At 39.7% G+C, this 18,478-nt stretch overlaps 1 protein-coding gene across 1 annotated transcript in view; it reads right to left on the bottom strand.

Moving 5' to 3' along the window:
* The window catches only part of LOC118322846 (polycystic kidney disease 1 like 1), a 37,688-nt gene extending 24,834 nt beyond the window's left edge, over positions 1 to 12,854 (bottom strand). Inside the window, exons 1-16 of the mRNA XM_035654682.1 lie at positions 9,654 to 12,854; positions 8,871 to 9,005; positions 8,474 to 8,646; positions 7,335 to 7,496; positions 6,877 to 7,202; positions 5,697 to 5,783; positions 4,072 to 5,128; positions 3,342 to 3,507; positions 2,461 to 2,700; positions 1,717 to 1,849; positions 1,419 to 1,622; positions 1,132 to 1,313; positions 845 to 1,048; positions 576 to 739; positions 227 to 484; positions 73 to 135 (exon numbers count right to left, since the gene is read on the bottom strand). Coding sequence (XP_035510575.1) covers positions 73 to 135; positions 227 to 484; positions 576 to 739; positions 845 to 1,048; positions 1,132 to 1,313; positions 1,419 to 1,622; positions 1,717 to 1,849; positions 2,461 to 2,700; positions 3,342 to 3,507; positions 4,072 to 5,128; positions 5,697 to 5,783; positions 6,877 to 7,202; positions 7,335 to 7,496; positions 8,474 to 8,646; positions 8,871 to 9,005; positions 9,654 to 9,850 — 3,751 coding nt within the window. The 5' untranslated portion in view covers positions 9,851 to 12,854. The remainder of the gene's footprint in view (positions 1 to 72; positions 136 to 226; positions 485 to 575; positions 740 to 844; positions 1,049 to 1,131; positions 1,314 to 1,418; positions 1,623 to 1,716; positions 1,850 to 2,460; positions 2,701 to 3,341; positions 3,508 to 4,071; positions 5,129 to 5,696; positions 5,784 to 6,876; positions 7,203 to 7,334; positions 7,497 to 8,473; positions 8,647 to 8,870; positions 9,006 to 9,653) is intronic.
* Between the last annotated feature and the right edge of the window lie 5,624 nt (positions 12,855 to 18,478).

Below are 18,478 nucleotides of genomic sequence, written 5' to 3'. Positions count from 1 at the left end.
TGAAATAATTACCATTTTAAAACAGTAAAAGCTAGCAGCACCAAGGCAGCACACACAGCTGCCCAGGCTTACCTGATCCTGCAGTTCTTATTTGGACTAGAGAAGAGATAGAGGAGGGCTCGGGTTTTGTCAAACCTATGTAACGAGAAGGAAAAGAGAGAGTGTTGTTTTCAATTTCAGTACAGTCTGTTTTTACAGAGTCTACTGGTCACATTTAATTACACACCAGCCATAGTTGACTTCTTTTTATTACTCTTCGACAATGTTGTGCTGTCTGTCATGTTCACATTTCGCTTTTTGGCTCTTGTTTCAGAGGCATTCTCGGTCAGAGAGATGGGAGTAGAGGTATTGACAGCACGGGTGTACTGTGAAAAATCTGTAGCTGGTGGATGCAGGTTGGAAGTTGTGAGAGTCTCAGGGGAAGTAGCAGGATCCTCCATGATGGGGGACGGAGCACTGAGATCCACTGTGTAACAAAACGGGACTAGAGCACAACAGAAGAAAATAGAAATTAAGCCGAGTGAAATAATAGCAATTTACTGTACATGTCCAAATGCATACATGTTTTTTTCTACCTTCTATGGCAGGTTTAGAGGATGCATTGACCAAATACAGGCTCCAGGTGTACTGGATGTATTTTGGGGCAATATCACAGCCTTCACACAAGGCGATGACAGAGAAAGTCTGATCCCAGTTCACCTGGTCTCCCTGGCACTGAGGGCAGTAAACTGACACCTTCCTGGATTGGAAACATTCAGATACAGGGTCAGAGACACAAAGTGTATCAAAGTACTGTATGTTAAGGCACATCTATAGTCTTCAGATATAGTGATGTTTCTCTCACCTGATGACATTTGATGTTAATGTTAAGAAGGTCTCTGATGAGGCAGAACGCTCACCGCTGTGGATGGTAAGTGTGAACTGGAACTGGTCGAAGTTGTGTTTTAGGAAACTAGCAGGAAATATGAGCACAGGAGATGAAGTGGGGACATCTTGGTGGAAGCATGAGCTGGATATGGAGCTGACTGGTTTACATGTCCATCGGAAGCTGCAAAGATAAAATAAGAAACAGCGCTGAGTCTGAATGCACATTTGAATTAAATCTTTCCAGAAGTAAAGGTATTACTGTACCTGACTGGGATTATGGGGGAGTCGGGATCATAAGATCTCTGCCCGTCCAGGGTTACCACCGTGGTGTTCCTGTTGTGAATGAAGATGTTGGTACCGCCCTGGATGAAGGCCACAGGAGGGCTCGGTGTCACCTGCACTCTCACACTGTAGTTACTGTACACCACACTGCCAACGACCTGAACCTGCAGAGCAATAACAGCTATTGGACTCAATCCACAGTGGAGTGGAACATTAATTCTTATAAAGAGTGCCGGTTTAATGCATTCACTACTTAATCCATTACTTACCCTGGCTATGGCGGTGTAGGTGTCATAGTGCAGGAGATGGCTGGGCAGTATGAGGCTCTGTCTGTGTGTGTCTGTGAAGGGCAAAGTGAAGACCTGTCCTGTAGAGTCAAACAAGGTCCAGTTGTAACGAAGGCCTCCTGAAATGTCACATTCAACTTCAGTCTCATAGGTCACCCCCAGGCGGATAACCTCATATCTTCGCACCTTGAAGAAAAGAGAGAAAACGTGAATATATTTTTAGCTACCATACTACACAAACGTTAAGGTGGCAGTAACAGCCCTGCTGGTAAAAATGTACCTGTAGTTTGAGAGGTCCCATGTTTTTGACTGGTGGGGGCTGACAAGGCCGGTCCACAACAAAGATGTGACTACTTAAAGAGGCAGAGCTGACCAGGTTAGACACAGTTACTGTCACTCTGAACTCTCCTGTCCTGCAGAGAGTAAAATCACATACAGTAAATGTACACAGGCAAAAATACACATTATAGTAAAGTAACAAGAATAATGAAAAGACAAGCTGACTAGGATGTTTGCAAAAGATCTCTGAACTCTCTTAAGTTTATCAAATAAAGATTTACGAGAGGACATTCAAAGTCGTCAAGTAAGGAAATTGGAAGAATCTTACTTTTATATATAAGAATAAAACTGGTCCAAATACAGGAACTATACCTTGACTGATACTGTTTTACAAATATTGATAATTGAGAGTTCAAAATAATGACAAATTGGCCAATAGTGTTTTTCTTTTTCTTTTTTTTTTTTTACATAAAACACATTTTTTTTCAATAATGATCCTTTAAATTAGTTTTATTAAAGAATTATGACCAAGATATGTACTGAGAGAAACAGTTTAAAAATAAACTCCTCAAAGGTCCGTGGTCACAATCTATGCAATGGAAACACTGAAATAACATATCTTAGGCATTGTTTTGGATATATCCACAAACAATTACCCCAATACTGATATATCTAAAATAAGCCTATGTCAATTAGAAACATCCAAATAAACTAATTTAAAATCAATACTAGCAGTGAAACTCACCTGTGGAAGACATGCTGTTCTGTGCTCTGGCCCACCTTGGATGATCCATCTCCAAAGCTCCACAGGAAGGTGGCATCAGTCCCCAGATTTACCCGGCAACTCACCGCCACCGTTTGGTTCTGCAGGACGGAAGCCTGGTGGAGCAGTCTGTTGAGGTTCACTGCTCTCTGGACTACCAGCGGGAACACATCAGAGGTAAGGGAGGTCTGGCCTCTTGACATGACTACAACTACATCATACCTACATTAAGGGAAAAAGGCACTATTCAGGGAAAGATCAATGTACTGCATCTCCATTTAATCTTGTTAACAAGTTATCTAAGTACTTTTATGAGATCATTTTGATTATTATTTGATTATAAGATCCCCTCCAGACATATACAAATAATCTGCTTGGAACAATAATGTGTGTCTGATATGTTTTTTAGTATAATTTCCACATTAAAATCCTTAAAAAAAGCCATCTAGTTCTTCTACCTCATTAAAAATTACAATTCTTTGAATATGCATATTTTTAAAGTTTTCCTGCAGCACACAAGAAAGAAAACGAAAAACATATTTTTGATTTCGATTTTAGATCTAAAACTGAACCCCTATACATACAGCACTGTGTTTACATGCCTCAGTATTTGTTGAATGTACACATCCATTTTCTATTTAGAGAGAGTGACTTTAGCTATTGGGAAATCAGTTCAAAACTTTAACAAAGTCCCATTCACAAATGGTAATGTTGAAACACTTTGACATCACATTTTACAAAAAACAAAACAAAATCTGAACAATTAACATACTTCTGGTTAGAAGTACAATAAAACTCTGCACAGTTATGGAGTCAACGAAGCGTCTACTTTGTATTTTGAATATTTCATCAGTGTGTCATACCTGCCGGGTTTTTGGTATCTTTTGATGATGGTCCTTGAGGGGGTTCTGGCTGATCTTGAGTCTCCAAAGTGCCACAGGAACTCCACAGAGTCCGGTACTTCAGCCACAGCCAGGAAGGTTATATCTGTATTAGTGGGATAAGCTTGCTTTGCTGCATAAATCCTCACTGTTAGGAGACAAAACAGACATTATTTTCTATATACCACAAATTATAAATGAATGAAGAATTATAAATGCTTCATGCCAATGACAGAGGGGTGAAGAATTATTAAAGTAAAAACTATTTGTTTCAAAAAAGCAGAAAACACTAAATGATAAAATTTACACGATGTCCCATCAAAGACAAATTAGATCAACTTAATTATTTTGAAGCTTCTATTTTCTTTGACAGTGATAAAAAAGGCAAGAACCAAAGGCAGAAAAACAAAGTCCTATAGTTAAGTTAATAGTTAACAGATTAGTGGTATCATGTTCAAAGAAAAGCATGAGACCTTCATTCAACTAAATCTGCATGTGAAAAATTGATGCCATGAGAAAATAAATTATGCATTTATTCATTAGAGATTAATTAGAAATGTGTCCTAATCAAAGATCAAAATGTTTAGACACTGATTAAAGATAAAAAAAATCTCAAACATTTGCAAGAAAACAAAGCCTTTTCTGAAATTCTTAATTAATGTTCACATGTTCTGTACTGCTCAGCTTGTGTTGGTTAAAAATACTTCCTCACCATTGTCAGCTGCGAGGCTGTGAACCAGACTAGTAGTTGGTTGCCACACTGGATTATCTTTAACTTGTGGTGATGGCTTCCTGTTCCTCTCAACACGTACCCTCATGCTTTTCTTCTGAGAAGACACTCGGTTCTCAGCTCGAAGCTCAACCGCAACTGTTCCTGAGTGGTCGAAAAGCAAAACCACTGTTGCCTCTTCTCCTGCAGTGCAGTTGCTTTTTCTGTACAGCAGTGTTGCATTCACCAGCAGAGACACCGTCACATTTGAGCCTGCTGTGACGCTAAATAAAACAGAGTGTTTTCGGTTTGTTGTGAACACGCTGGGAGCATTCAGCACCAGCTCTCCAACTGGGTCTTGAACGAGGATGTGTGAGCAGAATGAGGCCCAGCTTATTGGGTTAAAGGCCTTAACTGTCACTTTATAACAGCCTGCTATTGTAAGAGACACACTGACATTCCACTCTTCAGTTGTCCTGCTTGTCACAATAGCATCGTCCAAACTAAAAGTCCAAATCACTCTCGACCCCATTCGGCTGGCAGGGCTGAGAACCTCCAGGTTGAATTCTGCATTCGTTGCAACTACTGATTTCCAGTTCCCAGAAGGCCCCAGGGCATGGATACGCTCGTACACCATCAAGGCTTGAGGCAGGTCGGCGGAGAGCAGCACTGACCAAAGATCAGAAGTGGAGAGAACAGATGCTCTGAGGTGATACTGTCCAGCGGTGGTGGGGAGGCGGCAGTGAAGGTGGAGGTGCAGATGGCAGCTGGAGCGGTTGTTGCCACGGTTAATGTTTTTCTGCTGAGCCATTCTGCTTGAATGATTTTCAGCATTTTTAATGTTACCACTAATGTTTCTATTGTCATTACTAAAGTCACTGTTGCTTAAATGATCCTTCGTGTCAGTGCTGCCATACTCGGCATTCAGTGTGAGGTTGAGGACAAGTAGGTGTTTCATGGTGGTGAACAGCTCCACGTCCACAGAAACGTTCTCTCCGGAGGTCAGCTGACTCTCTGATACACTCAGTCTGAGGTCAGAGATGGCAAGACGCACAACCACCTGCAAGTATAAGTGCAAATGTGAGATTAAAGACCAAAAACAATAACAAATTGATTCCACTAATAAGTATTGATTACCAAAGTCTGATATTGCTTATTCCTCTGTGCCATAGAGCTCCATTATTGCCAAAAAACAATTAAAAACACATCAGTGAGCCACATTTCTTTATTACAATGAACATTGGCTGCTGTGAATACTTGCTAACTTACCAAATATGTATTAATCCGCTGCTGAAAATAGTGCCCAATAAATGCTCAATTTACTCCTGTTTAAGTAACGACTGCTTAAAACTAAAGTTCCCAGCTGTTTTAGGAAATTACTGATGCTTTTTAAACACAATTAAATTATAGATACAACATTTTAAAAGTTTTACTTCTTGAATAGGAACCAATTTGCTTGAGAGCCACAGACAGGCAGAGAAGTTTTGGTCTTTTCATGGGATTTGTTGACAATAAACACATCACATAAAATGTTGCATTTCAAAAAGCAGCCTTATCCTTTAATCATTAAATATAATATAATTAAACATGAGGATAATATTTTCAGTAACTGAAATCAGACTTCTCACAATACGTATTGTCTCCTGTGTCCATCCATAGGCACTGGAGGCGTTCACTGAGACGATGTGAACTCCTTCGGTTTCAAAGGTCCAGTTCTGGAAGCATATAGACAAATGTTTCTTTATCCATTACATTAAAAACATGACTTGAGAGGAAATATTTTTGTACTTCAATACTTTTATATGTATCATAAACCCTTTTTTTTGTCATTCTAAATCACCAAATTATTAAACCACAAATGGAGAATAGCATTTCTTCCGAAGACCATAAATTCTTAGTATCTGCTTAGATTAGTTTTTGGTGTCTATAGTCAAAACTAAACTCTTCTAAACAGCACTGAATGGATCTAGATCTGGACTCACCAATATTACAGCATTTCTCTCTTTAACCCATTCACTTCCAGATGAAGTTCCACTCTCCTAAATTCAGTCTGCACAAGAACCGATTGGTGAATCTCTCTATGAGTCAAAATAAAAGCAGCTCTGGTTCTTACGACCGAAATGAGAGATTGCACTTTGTTGTAACCCATCCTTGTGTGTTGCTATGGCTATAAGTTAAATAAATAATTCAATAAATACTTGCTAATTATTGCATGGTTATATTGCTTATGTGATAGATTTCAAATGTTTACCCCTATTAAATAAAACATATAATTTAATGTGGGTAAAAAAATGTATGGGTATTTTACTGATTTAAGTCATTATTCTAATAAAATTCACATTGTAACGGATTTGTTCTCACTAAACCTAAATTCCACATGTATTATAATCCATTATAAATTTCAAATGCAATTATTTACGTCATCTTCATTTTTAAACAGCGCTGGTTTTTAAAAAAAAGAAAACATGCATTACCTCCATAACTGAATCTAAAAAAACGTTGAAGCAGACAGCGTTTTTAGTTTTTTACTTGTTATTGAAAGGGTTGTAATGTTTTTTTATGCTCTTTGTTATAAAGCAATCACAAACAGGCCAGACTGTAAACTGAGCAGGCTGACCTCAACATCACTGATTCATCGGTAGTCAAAACAGTTATCTCTTGTTGTCACTGAATGTGCAAAGATGCTCCATTCAGCTTAGACTACAGGGTTATGCTGATTCATGACCTGGATCAATTAAAAAGAGGTTACTGCCTTTAATTTTTAGATACATGTTCATAGCATAGCCCTCATTTCTCAGCCCTACTTACCACAGTGCTGTTCAGACATTCAGAGCTGGGGAGACAAGCTGTCTTTACAACCTCCATGTTTTTCTCTTTCTCCTCTTGAGTAAACCACCAAGAAAACTGTACTGGCAGACTACTATCACCCATGTCTGCCCGCAGAGTGACAGGGTCGCCCAGGTATGCTGACTCGACTGTCACACTGCTGGAGTCTGTCGGTGGGAAAGGGGTGCAGGAGGGGAGGCCCAGGGGGCCGTGAAGCACAGAGATCACCAGACTGTGTGGAGAGGACTGCAAGACGGAGAGCAGGAGTGTGGAGGAGAGTGTGGAGAGGGGGTTGGAGACACTGACGTCTAAACATAAAATGACAGGATAAAAGAAAAGAAGAAGAGAGACAGAGGGTTAGTGGCCCACATAATAAATATTTCTAATTTTTAGTTGAGAAATTATTCATTATTGAACTGTGTTTGCTCTTGTTGACTTACTGAGTTCATATATTCCTGGGGTTTCCAAAATCCAATCAAATGACACAACAAAGGAGCCATCATCCAATACGCTGACATGATGTGAACTTTGACCTTTAGGGGTCGTTTCCTGAAACTCAACAGTGACATAAGAGAGGTCCTGCCCTCGCAGACCCAGAATCCCTAACAATCACAGAAAAACTCGACTGAAACAGGAAACAGTGATATATGTTACAAATGTTTGTTTTAATTATGTAATCATTAATCAAATATCATTATATTTTTCTGTGTGTGAATATTTTCAACCACATACAGAAACTCATTAAGAAGCACATTCTGAATGAAATATTGTTCAGAACAACATAAATTAAATATTCTCTAAAAAATCATCATTATTTTACAGTTAGATTTAGAGGAGTCATTTCATGTTACATCATTGTAATATTTATAATTTCAGAATTGACATTGTTAGATAAAGCTAATATATATAATATATGAAAGATATAATATAAATACATTTTTGTAGATTATTTTTAACCACATTACACAATATATCGGCAGCTGTTCAGAAACAATAATGGAAAATGTGTTTTCCATTAGAACACAGCTTTTTATAGTTTATATTAAAAAAATGTATGGTAGGGTTTTTTGCGAAGTGGCTTTAACAGTGTTTTTTTATAAGTACATATATTTTTATTTTATTTATATATTTATTTTGTAAAATAATGAACCCTTTAAAAGTTTAAATGAATAAATAAACACTGACAACAAAAAAGCTATCTTTTTAAAACAATGTCTTCAGTTGGAGCAGTTATGTTCATGGATACACTGTCTCTCTATTATAATTCTAATAATAATAAAATATATTTTATGATAATGAATAATATGATGTAATTTTTTTTTAAAAATAAAATAACTGATTATATATACTATTCATGTAAAAGACAAAAAATACATTTACACAATTATAGAGCCACAGAAAACAAATGTTAAGGAAATAACAGATATAGAGATATAATATAAACTATTTTTTGTCACTTTTACATAAAGGACAAAGCATCTTTACCAAAACAAACCTCTTTGCCAAGTCATAACACAAATGTTTAAAGAGTCCTATTTCCAAGAACTGCACTTGTGTAAAATACAGTATAGCAGCTGACCTGTGGGCTGGTCGGGGCTTCCAGCCAGGTTTCCTGAAACTTCTACAACAAAAGTCCTCCCAGCATGCACTCTGTTTGGAGAAGTAGACAGACGAATGCTGTGCAGAAAGGGTCCTTCAGTTCTGTAGAGTGCCACACTTCCCTGTCCACCTCCAACAGGCAAGGAGAGGACACTGGAAAGGAAAAGACTCACAGTCAAAGATCCAGCACAGGTCAAACACAAAAAGCTTCAGGGACTGTGACGTGAGTGAGTGAGTTCATAATTTACAAACATATGAATTTGAAATGTTTTACTCAGACTTCATTTGGTGGCATTAAGGTTCGTGCCTTCAGCCACTTCTGGATCAGGACTTGAAACAGACGTAGAGAGGCCATGGTTAGCAGAAGTCTGTCTCACCTTTGTCTTTTACTTTCTGCTCTGACATCCTTTGTGCCTCCATCTGACGATGTGTTGAAACACTCACTGGGAACCAAACCCTGTTGCAGGTTGCCACAGTAACAGCCCTCTGAGGTCAACGCCGCAACCTGGTACCTTCAACCACAAATACTGAAAGTTAATAAAATACTGCATCCAGCTCAATTAAACACACTTACACAAAACTCAGTGCTCATGTTAAAATGTCTGTGTGCCAATGATGCTTTAGAAAAAGGGTGACTTAAATTTAGGGTCACTCTTTGCAGCAATAAGCTCCATGTTATTAAAAAGAATAGAATATATATATATATATATATATTACTTCAAGCATTACAATATATGTAACTGAGCCCATAGACCAAAGCTCCCATTTTATTTTAATGGCAAGGCCTTTTGCTTAATGAAGAAAAATGCTTTTAAACACAAAGTTTTGGGGGGGTTATCAGATTTTTCTCAATAGAAAAATGCAGGAAAAGGTGGACTTCTGTGTCATTTATATAAATATTTAAACTGGCCTGCATGGCGTTTGAAAACAAATTATAAAATATTTCAGAATGAAAACATCACAGCTGCACAGCATACATGTTTGTAAAATAGCAATGTTTTAAAGCACAATAGGAGACGATTCTCATACAAGATTATTGGCGTCGCCACTGAGGAACTGCTGGTCCCAATATGAATATCTAAAAGAAATCATAACGTGGATTTTCTCCTTAATTTAAACACAAATATACAAACCGGCTTTAGCTGAAATCCTACACTTACCCCTCATCCAGGCAGCGTGCAGAGCAGGTTACCGGGTCAAGGTCACGGGCACCTTTGGATGCGTAAAGCCTGCTGCTGGCGTTGACGCACCCCACGAACCACGGTGATATCCCGTGACCTGGTAGAGCAACTGCCACAGACAGGCGATGAAAAAGCGGGTGCAGCGAAATGAGCGTGTAGACAAAAGCACTGAACATGTCTGAGGCCGCAACTGGAGCAAAAAGCCCAGGAGGACAGCTGGACGGACAGACGGGGACAACAGTGAGAAGAAGAAGAGGGGAGGGACGGAGGAGAAAAGCAGGTGCATTGACGCATCACGCTCTGTGCATACAGTACAAGGTGTGTGTGGGAGGAAGGGGACACAGTGGGACTGTGTGCAAATGAAGGAACCAAATTAAATGCAAGTGAGGGTGTGTGAGAGCTTTTGACTCAAGGCCGTGGGGTTGTGTGTTTCCTGTGACGCTGGTGAGTGTGAAGCGATCTTTGCTCGCGCAGTTTGGCTGTATTTTGTGCCACAGCGTTTAAGGGAAAAAAAATGACAGATGCACTTTTGTATAAGAATAAACGCGCATCTGCCCTTTAAACATGAGTATTTTCCTTTAAAGTTAATATCCAGTTTGAATGCCATGTTGCTTGCTGTGCTCTCCATTTGCTGAAAAGCACAATTACAAAAGGTCAACAGTCAATCAGGCAAAGCTGAATACACCAATTAGCAGATTTGGGGCTTTTCCACGCAAAATAAAGCAGCTTCCACTGGTTAAAAATAAATAAAATAAAAAAGGCCTGTGTTGCTATTTGAGCTGCTGGTTCTTTTGTTGCAAACACTGCAAAATTAATGAGGCAAAGAAAATTGTAAGCACATGAAACAGAACAACTGCAGTGGAGGTAAAAAGAAAGAAAGAAAAAAAAAGAAAGCTGTGTGCTGTTATTCTGCCTAATGCACAGGTTTAATCTGAAGATCTGCCCATTAAATCATTCTGTTAGTCTATAAACGCTTCTTCATTGAGATAAACCGAGCTGGCCTACAGTGACCTGGCAACGCGCCCACATGCGCCACATAGGCCTACAACCGCCACCACAGGGAGATGAATTATTTCTTCACAACCTTGTGTGTGTGAGTCTACGTGGAGCCACGAAGCAAATCTCATTGTTGGTTAGATTCCGTTATTGTCCAGCAAGCCCGTTGGACGCCGGTTTGGACCACCTGAGGAACCAGATCTCTATTCTTACATCAACTTTAAAAAACAACAACATCTGGAGTCTTCAAGGGCATCCAAAAGTGAGCACATCTCTGGTTTAATATGCCAACTGGACTATGGTCTTTGTCTTTAGTTTTTTAAAGGACCAGTCTTGTACAGAATCATCTACAAGCTGACCTGAATGAGATCTTATATTAATAGAAAGTGCAACACAGAATAAGCTGCAGTATGAAAACTATCTCTTATTGGTCATTTTTTTTCTGACAGGTGAAAGGACAGCGGGGTGGCACCTCCTACAGCTGAGTTCCAGCTTTGTGGATCAGTGTGTTATCTCTCTGCTTGGTTCAGTTTTTGCACAATTCAAGGACATTCTTCAAAAACGTCGTTTTAAACTGGAAACGAGGGAGAAATGATCTCACCAGCAGTAGTATTTTTTCAACTTGGTTATAAGAAAGGTAGGATTTAAAGCTCCAGCACGAACTCCCTCTTTCGACGCATATTTTTTTGCAGAGCACTTCGGAGCTGTTGGGCTGAAAAATGCCAACAAAACGCAACGGAACCGGTGAAAGTCTTTCGTCCGAGTCCAGTTTGCCCTGTGAGCCCTTTGGTGAAAAAAGCGTCCTCGTCGTGCATGCAACTCCGCAGATCCACCTTAAAAACCTCTTCCGGTTTTCTAGACATCCCCTTTAAGAGAATTTCTCACGCCCAGCAGGGGGCGCTATGAGACCGCGCCACCTCCTCGAGCTGACGGTACCAGAGAGGCACAGCGGGGGCATCAAACACATTTTCTCTGTCCATTTTTTATACGGAATACGCGCATATTTGGGGGATTTCGTTTCGCCTCTCCGCTCAGGGACTCGAACACGTCTTCACATCACAAAAACACCGCATCTGACCACAGAAACTCAAACAAATCTTACTTGATCCCCCCCCAAAAAAACCTAAAATGTGGGACTTGTTATTGTTGATTTAATATAGATTCAGCTGCATATGTGTGAAAACAAATCAGCCGCGGGAGTGGAACCTATATTTAACGCTCATTTACATATTAAATTGGGAACCCTGCATGTGAATTAATTTATAGTGAAAACACATATTGCTTTATTTGCCGCGGGACCCCCCGGAGCCCATTCAAGCACCCCTGGAGGTCCCCGGATCACACTTTGAGAAGCATTTTCTAACCAAACCCTAAACACCAATAAGCCGCGCTGTAGTCGTGACGGTGCGTAAAGCCCACCGCGGGCCTGCTAAGCTCCAATAACCTGCCCAATTCGTTAAGCGCACGCTGTGCTTTCAATGTGCGCACGCCGTGATACAATTAACAAATGATGAAGTCAACGAAATCTTTCAAAAAAATAGCTGCTGGATCCGCGTTATGGCGCTGCGTAACGGAGAGACGAAGCGTTATGTAAGTGCCTGCAGTCTGCGCCCCTACGAGGACACAGAGTCCGCTGGAGAAACCAGTTCAGCTGACTCCGGTACTGAGGAGTCGATTGACGTGGAGAGATATTAAAATAGATATTGTCACCAGGGTTTTGTTATAAAAGCCGGGACGTAGAGGAGGAAAACTAGCCGTTGTTTGCACACCTTTTTATTTGCATAATTTTAACGAGTTTATCGGCTGATACTCAACCATATGAGAGGAAATTAAAGAGTGCCAGACTACATTTTGACGCGTGTATGGTGATATGTACTTTAAACTGATGAGTAAAAAAAATAAATAAAACAAAATGTGAGTTGTTTATCTGTTGATCAGCGGCTGGAGGTCATATTTGATTCACCTATTTATTTGCCACCACATGACATGAGTTGAGTTCTCCTCATCTGAAGTAGTTTAGACATTTTAATATAGAAATGTCATGATTGCTTCTCCCAGAAATATATATTTGACAGTCTATGCTGCAACCTCCTCCTTTCTAACCCCATTATTTTTGATTTTCTGGAGGAATATTAACCCCTTATACCTGCTTATTTGGCCTCCTTATCAGGTGACTTCTACTTAGTAATCTATATTTTAGTTAATAAATGTTGAACATATTTAAGTCTTATCTCACCAGGCGCCATCTTCCTAAACTATAACAACAAATGCCCCATGTAGCAGCTCGAATACGTTTTCTTTTTTTTAAAAAAAGAAGTCTTATGTAGGCAGTGGTTAGGTGGACATTTTTCAAGATATTTTCACAAGTCATGGCAGAGTTTCCACGAGAGAAAAAGAGACAATGACTATACAAAATGTGAAAAATAAAGTGTGTTTTATTTTAAGGAATAATAAAGGGAGATGTTTCAATATATCTGTGTTTCACAGAAAGGAAACAGTTCGATCAGCTTTGTTCTGTTATATTCAGAGAGATTTCAAGCAGCAGTTTGGGTATTTTTTGTCCAATCTGTAAGACAAAGCTTTCATCTTTCTATCCAAACTGAAACCCTTAACAGGCAACAACAGACTGCACATTAGACTGACTTATGCAAAGTATGGATCCATATATAAAATACCACGACGTCCTGTGTCTCAATATTAATTCATGATCATGTGACCCTTTGTGTTTTTAATTAAAGAGGCCTAACTCGCAGTTAAGTCGTTCGTTAATTATCCAACCAGCTGCATTAAGTGCAGAAACCCTCCTCTGACCTGTGTGTCTGATGATGTCTGAAAGTACCTGGTTCCTGTCTTTGTGTGCACCGAGCTGGAGCTGAAGCACCAACATGCTACTGAGTGCCAAACTCCCTGCTCCGTGGGTCATTGTTCAATGCTTTCACAACTTCACAAATCCATAAAGGAGGCCTGGAAACGCACGATAAATGTCGAGGGTCATGACAGACCAAAAAGTGTTGCATTTCTGGGAGCATGTCTGATAGAGGTCAAAGGAGAGTCAGTGTGCCTGCAGAAAAATCAACCAAAATGTATATAATAATAACTGACTATTTAACAATCACCTATGTTCATTAAGTAATAGGTAATTATAGGCTACAAAAGAGGATATGATCACATATAAACCATTCATGGTTTAATAGGTCTGTTGGAACATTTAAAGTAATCAAGCATCTATCAGATCCTAAAGCTTTATTAACACATGCGTGGTGCATCTTTATAACAAAGTTTTAGTCCTGACTGTCCCAACTGTGCTTAAACATGTAAGTTAAACATCCGTATTTAAAAGCTATTTGACGGCGCTCTGTCGCTGTTTGCCCCCGGGGGGAGGAGAAGGAGCTCTGCGGGATCCGATTACTCTCCAAACAAGCCTCAATCAGGCCAAATTATTAACGAGAATCTACTGTAACATGCAGATCTTATCAGAGCTGGATCACCAGGAGTAGTCTCCCGGGTTTGACAACAACAGCTGGAGAGAAGAATAAAAAACACATCAGAAAATTAGTTTAAGAGGATTTACACAAATAATATTACAGCAAAACCATCAATGGACTAAAGAAACATTAGGAAATTAAAAAATATATAAATAAACAACATGTTATATCAAAATAATATTCTCTTTATACTGCACTAAGATTTTAAAATGTCACCATAAAATGAACCTTAAATAAAAGCAGAACCTATATTGAGAACATCACTTTGTAAGGCTTGTCAATACAAACTAAAGGTAATATCATTGCACACTCACTATTAAATGTAACAGCCACATTTCTGGAATATAATTTAATATGACCTATATTGCATTATTGAGTACTAGGGCTATACCTAAATGGCTTTTAAAGAAAAAAATTCTACTGGTTTTAAGTCAAACACACCTTCTAACTATCCAGTGAAATTAGGCCTAAATAAGGAGTTAGTTACAATGAGTCTTAAATCCCAGGTTTCCCCTTTGTCCCACATCCTGAATACCCAATATAAAGAAGTGGGTGAAAAACGTTGGCTGAAACCTTATCCGGCAAAGGCCCAGACAGCCCTAAAAAAGTGTCCTATTATATTTCTCAACCACCCAATTTAAGAAACTTCACCAGAAGAGGAGAAGAAAGAAAGTTCATCCGCTCAAATCCGCTTTTGACGCATCATGTCTCCTGCCTGCGTGCCCTGCAGCAAGGCAATATTCTGCATTTTTCATCAATTTGATGTTTGACATATAGCCCTAACTACAGAAGGGCTGTAGGTGAGAATATCTGTCGACTTAGGCGCTGACATAGTAATCAATAATGAACAAGCTGTGGCCTGAATACATGTAGGCCACTGGTAGAAATCCAGATAATTTTCTACCAGTGTTTTAGTCAAATTAGAGAGATATATTTTTTCTATTTTGTGTGTTAATGATAGAAATTAAACATATCATTGGTGTATCAGTGTGGTTGCAGCAGCGGAGGAGGTTCTCTGTTGTGTGATTGTGTGTGTGGTGGTGTGTGTGTGTGTATTAGTGGCTTTTATCCCCAATCCAGCTTGGGCTTCTTGTCCTAACTCCCTGGTATGAGGGGTCAAAGGTCACCGCCGCTTGTAGCAGTGTTCAAATCCCCCTATAGTGTGTAATGTTCTCAACATTATAAAGGGAACTAGTGTCCAGATATTAGTTTTCAGGCCGTGGAACATTTTAATTAGCTGATATAAAGGATAAACACACAGGAGCTTTAAGTTGTCATGAGACTGCATACATTTTATAGCTAATTTATCCAAATAAACTGAAAAATATGCATTCCATCGTTACATGGTACAATATTTTTAATGGACACACGAAATACCTTTTCTCTGAGGTCAACCTCTAAAAAACTCTGGCCAGTAAAACCAGTGAGATTACAAGGTATTTCTACCATAGCTTACAACAAAGAAACCACTATATGAAATTCATGTGTGAGTGTGTGTGTGTATGGAGGAGGGGTTCAGTTTAAAGGCCAATAATGTATTGGTGTCAATACAAAACTTTTAAAAAAAAAAGGTCTTCTTAAAATAATAATCTTCCCAATTATTTCCTTGCCAAGGAATGTTTTTTTTATATGTATTCCTATATTTTTTATTTAAAGAAAGCAATAATATCATTGAATCTAATAATAATGATGGTAATAATAATATTAACAAACATGAGCTCAGGATGGTCGTTGAAACATGCTCACACATGGCACATGTTCAATCATTCATATAATGGGATTAGGCAACTTTCAAAAATGAACCACAGGAATGTCAAAACTTTGTTTTCTAAAAATGTGGGTCAATACAAAATAACTTTATGAAAAATACATTTGGAGTTAAGTGTTGTCTTATTTTATGTCCAAAGAGTGGACAACGTTATAGTTCATATGAAATCTATAAACCTGAGTTTGCACAGTTTTTAGTTAGTGCAATCTATCATCCCAATTAAAAAAATGTTGTATTAATTTTTATAAAAATGATCTCCACAAACTCAGCAGTACTGAATCTTAAACCAATTAAAAATATAAAATAAATCTAATTTAATGTGTAAAAACAAATAAATAAATAAACCTTTAAATGATCCTCTAGTTACATTTGACTAATAATACATAAATAAACACTCTGATGGGAGCCATGCAGCCAACAGTAAACAGAGCTGAATGGCAAATAGTTTTTCAAGTTTTACAAATAAGACCACTGTAAACATGTTGATACATGGCGGGATAACAGTCTAAATGAGCAGGAACTTAATGCCTTCCTGTGACTCACGCTGATCGCCTAAACAACACCCGTCACACAACCGGGCTTGTTGATAACTGATTGAATTGTATGTTAAAAGTTGCTCCAGTCTCCTTTCAACATTAGGCTACATCTGGCGCTCTCCTGTCCTCAGAAAAGCCTTTACAAATGGAGTTGAGCTCCATGACTGAGCAGAAGCCCTCTGGTGCTGGTTTTCCCCTTCCTCCCCCCATGCAGTCCCTCTGGCCAGGGAAATCCACCAGACACCAGCTCTGTGGGCTCCCTGCGTCTTTTCTAAACGTGTTTTCGCCGCTTTAGGGTCAGTTATTAACTCGAGAGCGTTTCAATTTAATTTACACATGCAGGCTGGAAAATACGCACTTGACTCACTTCAAGCAAACATATCCTCACTAATCTGGTCGTCGGACATTTTGTCACAATGATGCTTTTGGTAAACTATTCAGCATAACAAAATTCTAACAATCTAACAATTATTGTATATAATAATAATAATCTGTAGTGGTTGATTTTTACGAGGGTAAAACTGGGGTTTACTTTATTCTCTTTAAGTTCCCTTAGCCCATCATTTCACAAATAAGAGGCTCAGCTCCAATGTTAATTCAGCAAAACACCGAGGCGCTGGGTGGTTAAAGGTGTGAGTTTTCGCCTGCGCCCGCATAGGATCCGCTTAACAGAGGAGCAGAGCTTTCTGTTGTAACGGTTGGGTCAAAGCAATGACCTTTCGCGCACAGAGGAGAAAGTCGGGATATGAATCTAATGGCTCCTCCACATGCGCCGGAGGCCGGAGGAGCGGCGCCTCTGTTTGGGCCCATTTGCTTTTCCCTCCTAGCAAACACCAAGCTGTCTTCACAACGCTATAGATGGTGAGGAAGCATGGGTGGATTTGACACGACACTACTAAGAATCTCGTCTTTTCGTCTTCCCTCCACTCTCGTATTTCTAGATGTTCTCGGGGTGTGTCAATACACTCAGTAATTTTGAACGAACGTGAGGCTGGTATGGCGTACTTCTCACGCTCTCAACAGTTGGTGAGGGTGTACAGACTTTGAACTTAGATGGGAGTTTAAGAGTTGACACGAAGAAACACCGTTGAGATTGGGTAACCAACAGATGATGCAGGAGCGTTGGTTTGGTTCCACTTTTTTTAATGCTTACGGAAAACCCAGAAGTCTTAATTAGTAAATACCAGGTATTAAGTCTTCTACGGACAGAAAGTCGTTACACCCAAACTTTGGCTCCAGGTTTACCAACCTATGTGCGATGTTAGTTTAGGTCCGAGGGTCCAGTAAAGGTCCGAGAATCTCCAGTGAACCCGAAGAAACGTAGGTAGTGCCAAAGGTGCAGGGGGTTGAAGTAAGCCATCTTTGATGGAATATTGCAATATAATGCAGGCATATTACCGTGGAAGAGACGGACCGTGATACACAAAACACGAATGAAGGAATCGACAGGGTTTTTTAGATCAGTTCTGCTCTATCAACCGAAATCCAAGTGTAGGTGGCTGCACTCGTGGATAGTAACCCCACCATTCCGCCACACTGTGCATTAACATTTCCACTAAAAGCGGTATATACCAGCATTTCCGCTGCGCAGCCTCCAATCACCACGAGATCACGGGAGTCGGCCGGCTCAACGTGAAGGTGGACTTGAAAAAAGCGGGCGGGGAACAGCGCTGCCTCTGCTGGGTTGTTACCCGCATGCCCCCCCTGGCACAGACACTGGGGTCAGATCCGGCAGGGATGGCGCGCCTCGCGGTGATCGTAGAGTCGAGACTGGAAGACAACAATGTAGCACTTGTGGTCTTCGTCTCAAATGTTGGGCTATTGGACTCCCGAACGAGTGGTCCTGGAACTAGACGGGAGCCAGGGCGCATTGGTGTAGTGTTCTCACTGCAGTTTAAACAATAAAAGACACATTGGTGTACTTTAGCCTGCACCAAGGGTCTAACGCCTGTTTTTCTGCACGTATGGGAAGCATTCAGCTTTTGCAGAACTTTACTAATGAATTGGTACTTAATGCAT

Source organism: Morone saxatilis, unplaced genomic scaffold, assembly GCF_004916995.1.
Source record: "Morone saxatilis isolate NCDOM2014 unplaced genomic scaffold, NCSU_SB_2.0 Contig0, whole genome shotgun sequence".
In the NCBI taxonomy this organism is placed as follows: Eukaryota; Metazoa; Chordata; class Actinopteri; family Moronidae; genus Morone; species Morone saxatilis.
Note: the sequence above shows the minus strand (reverse complement) of the source record. Positions and strands in the feature narration are given on the sequence as shown.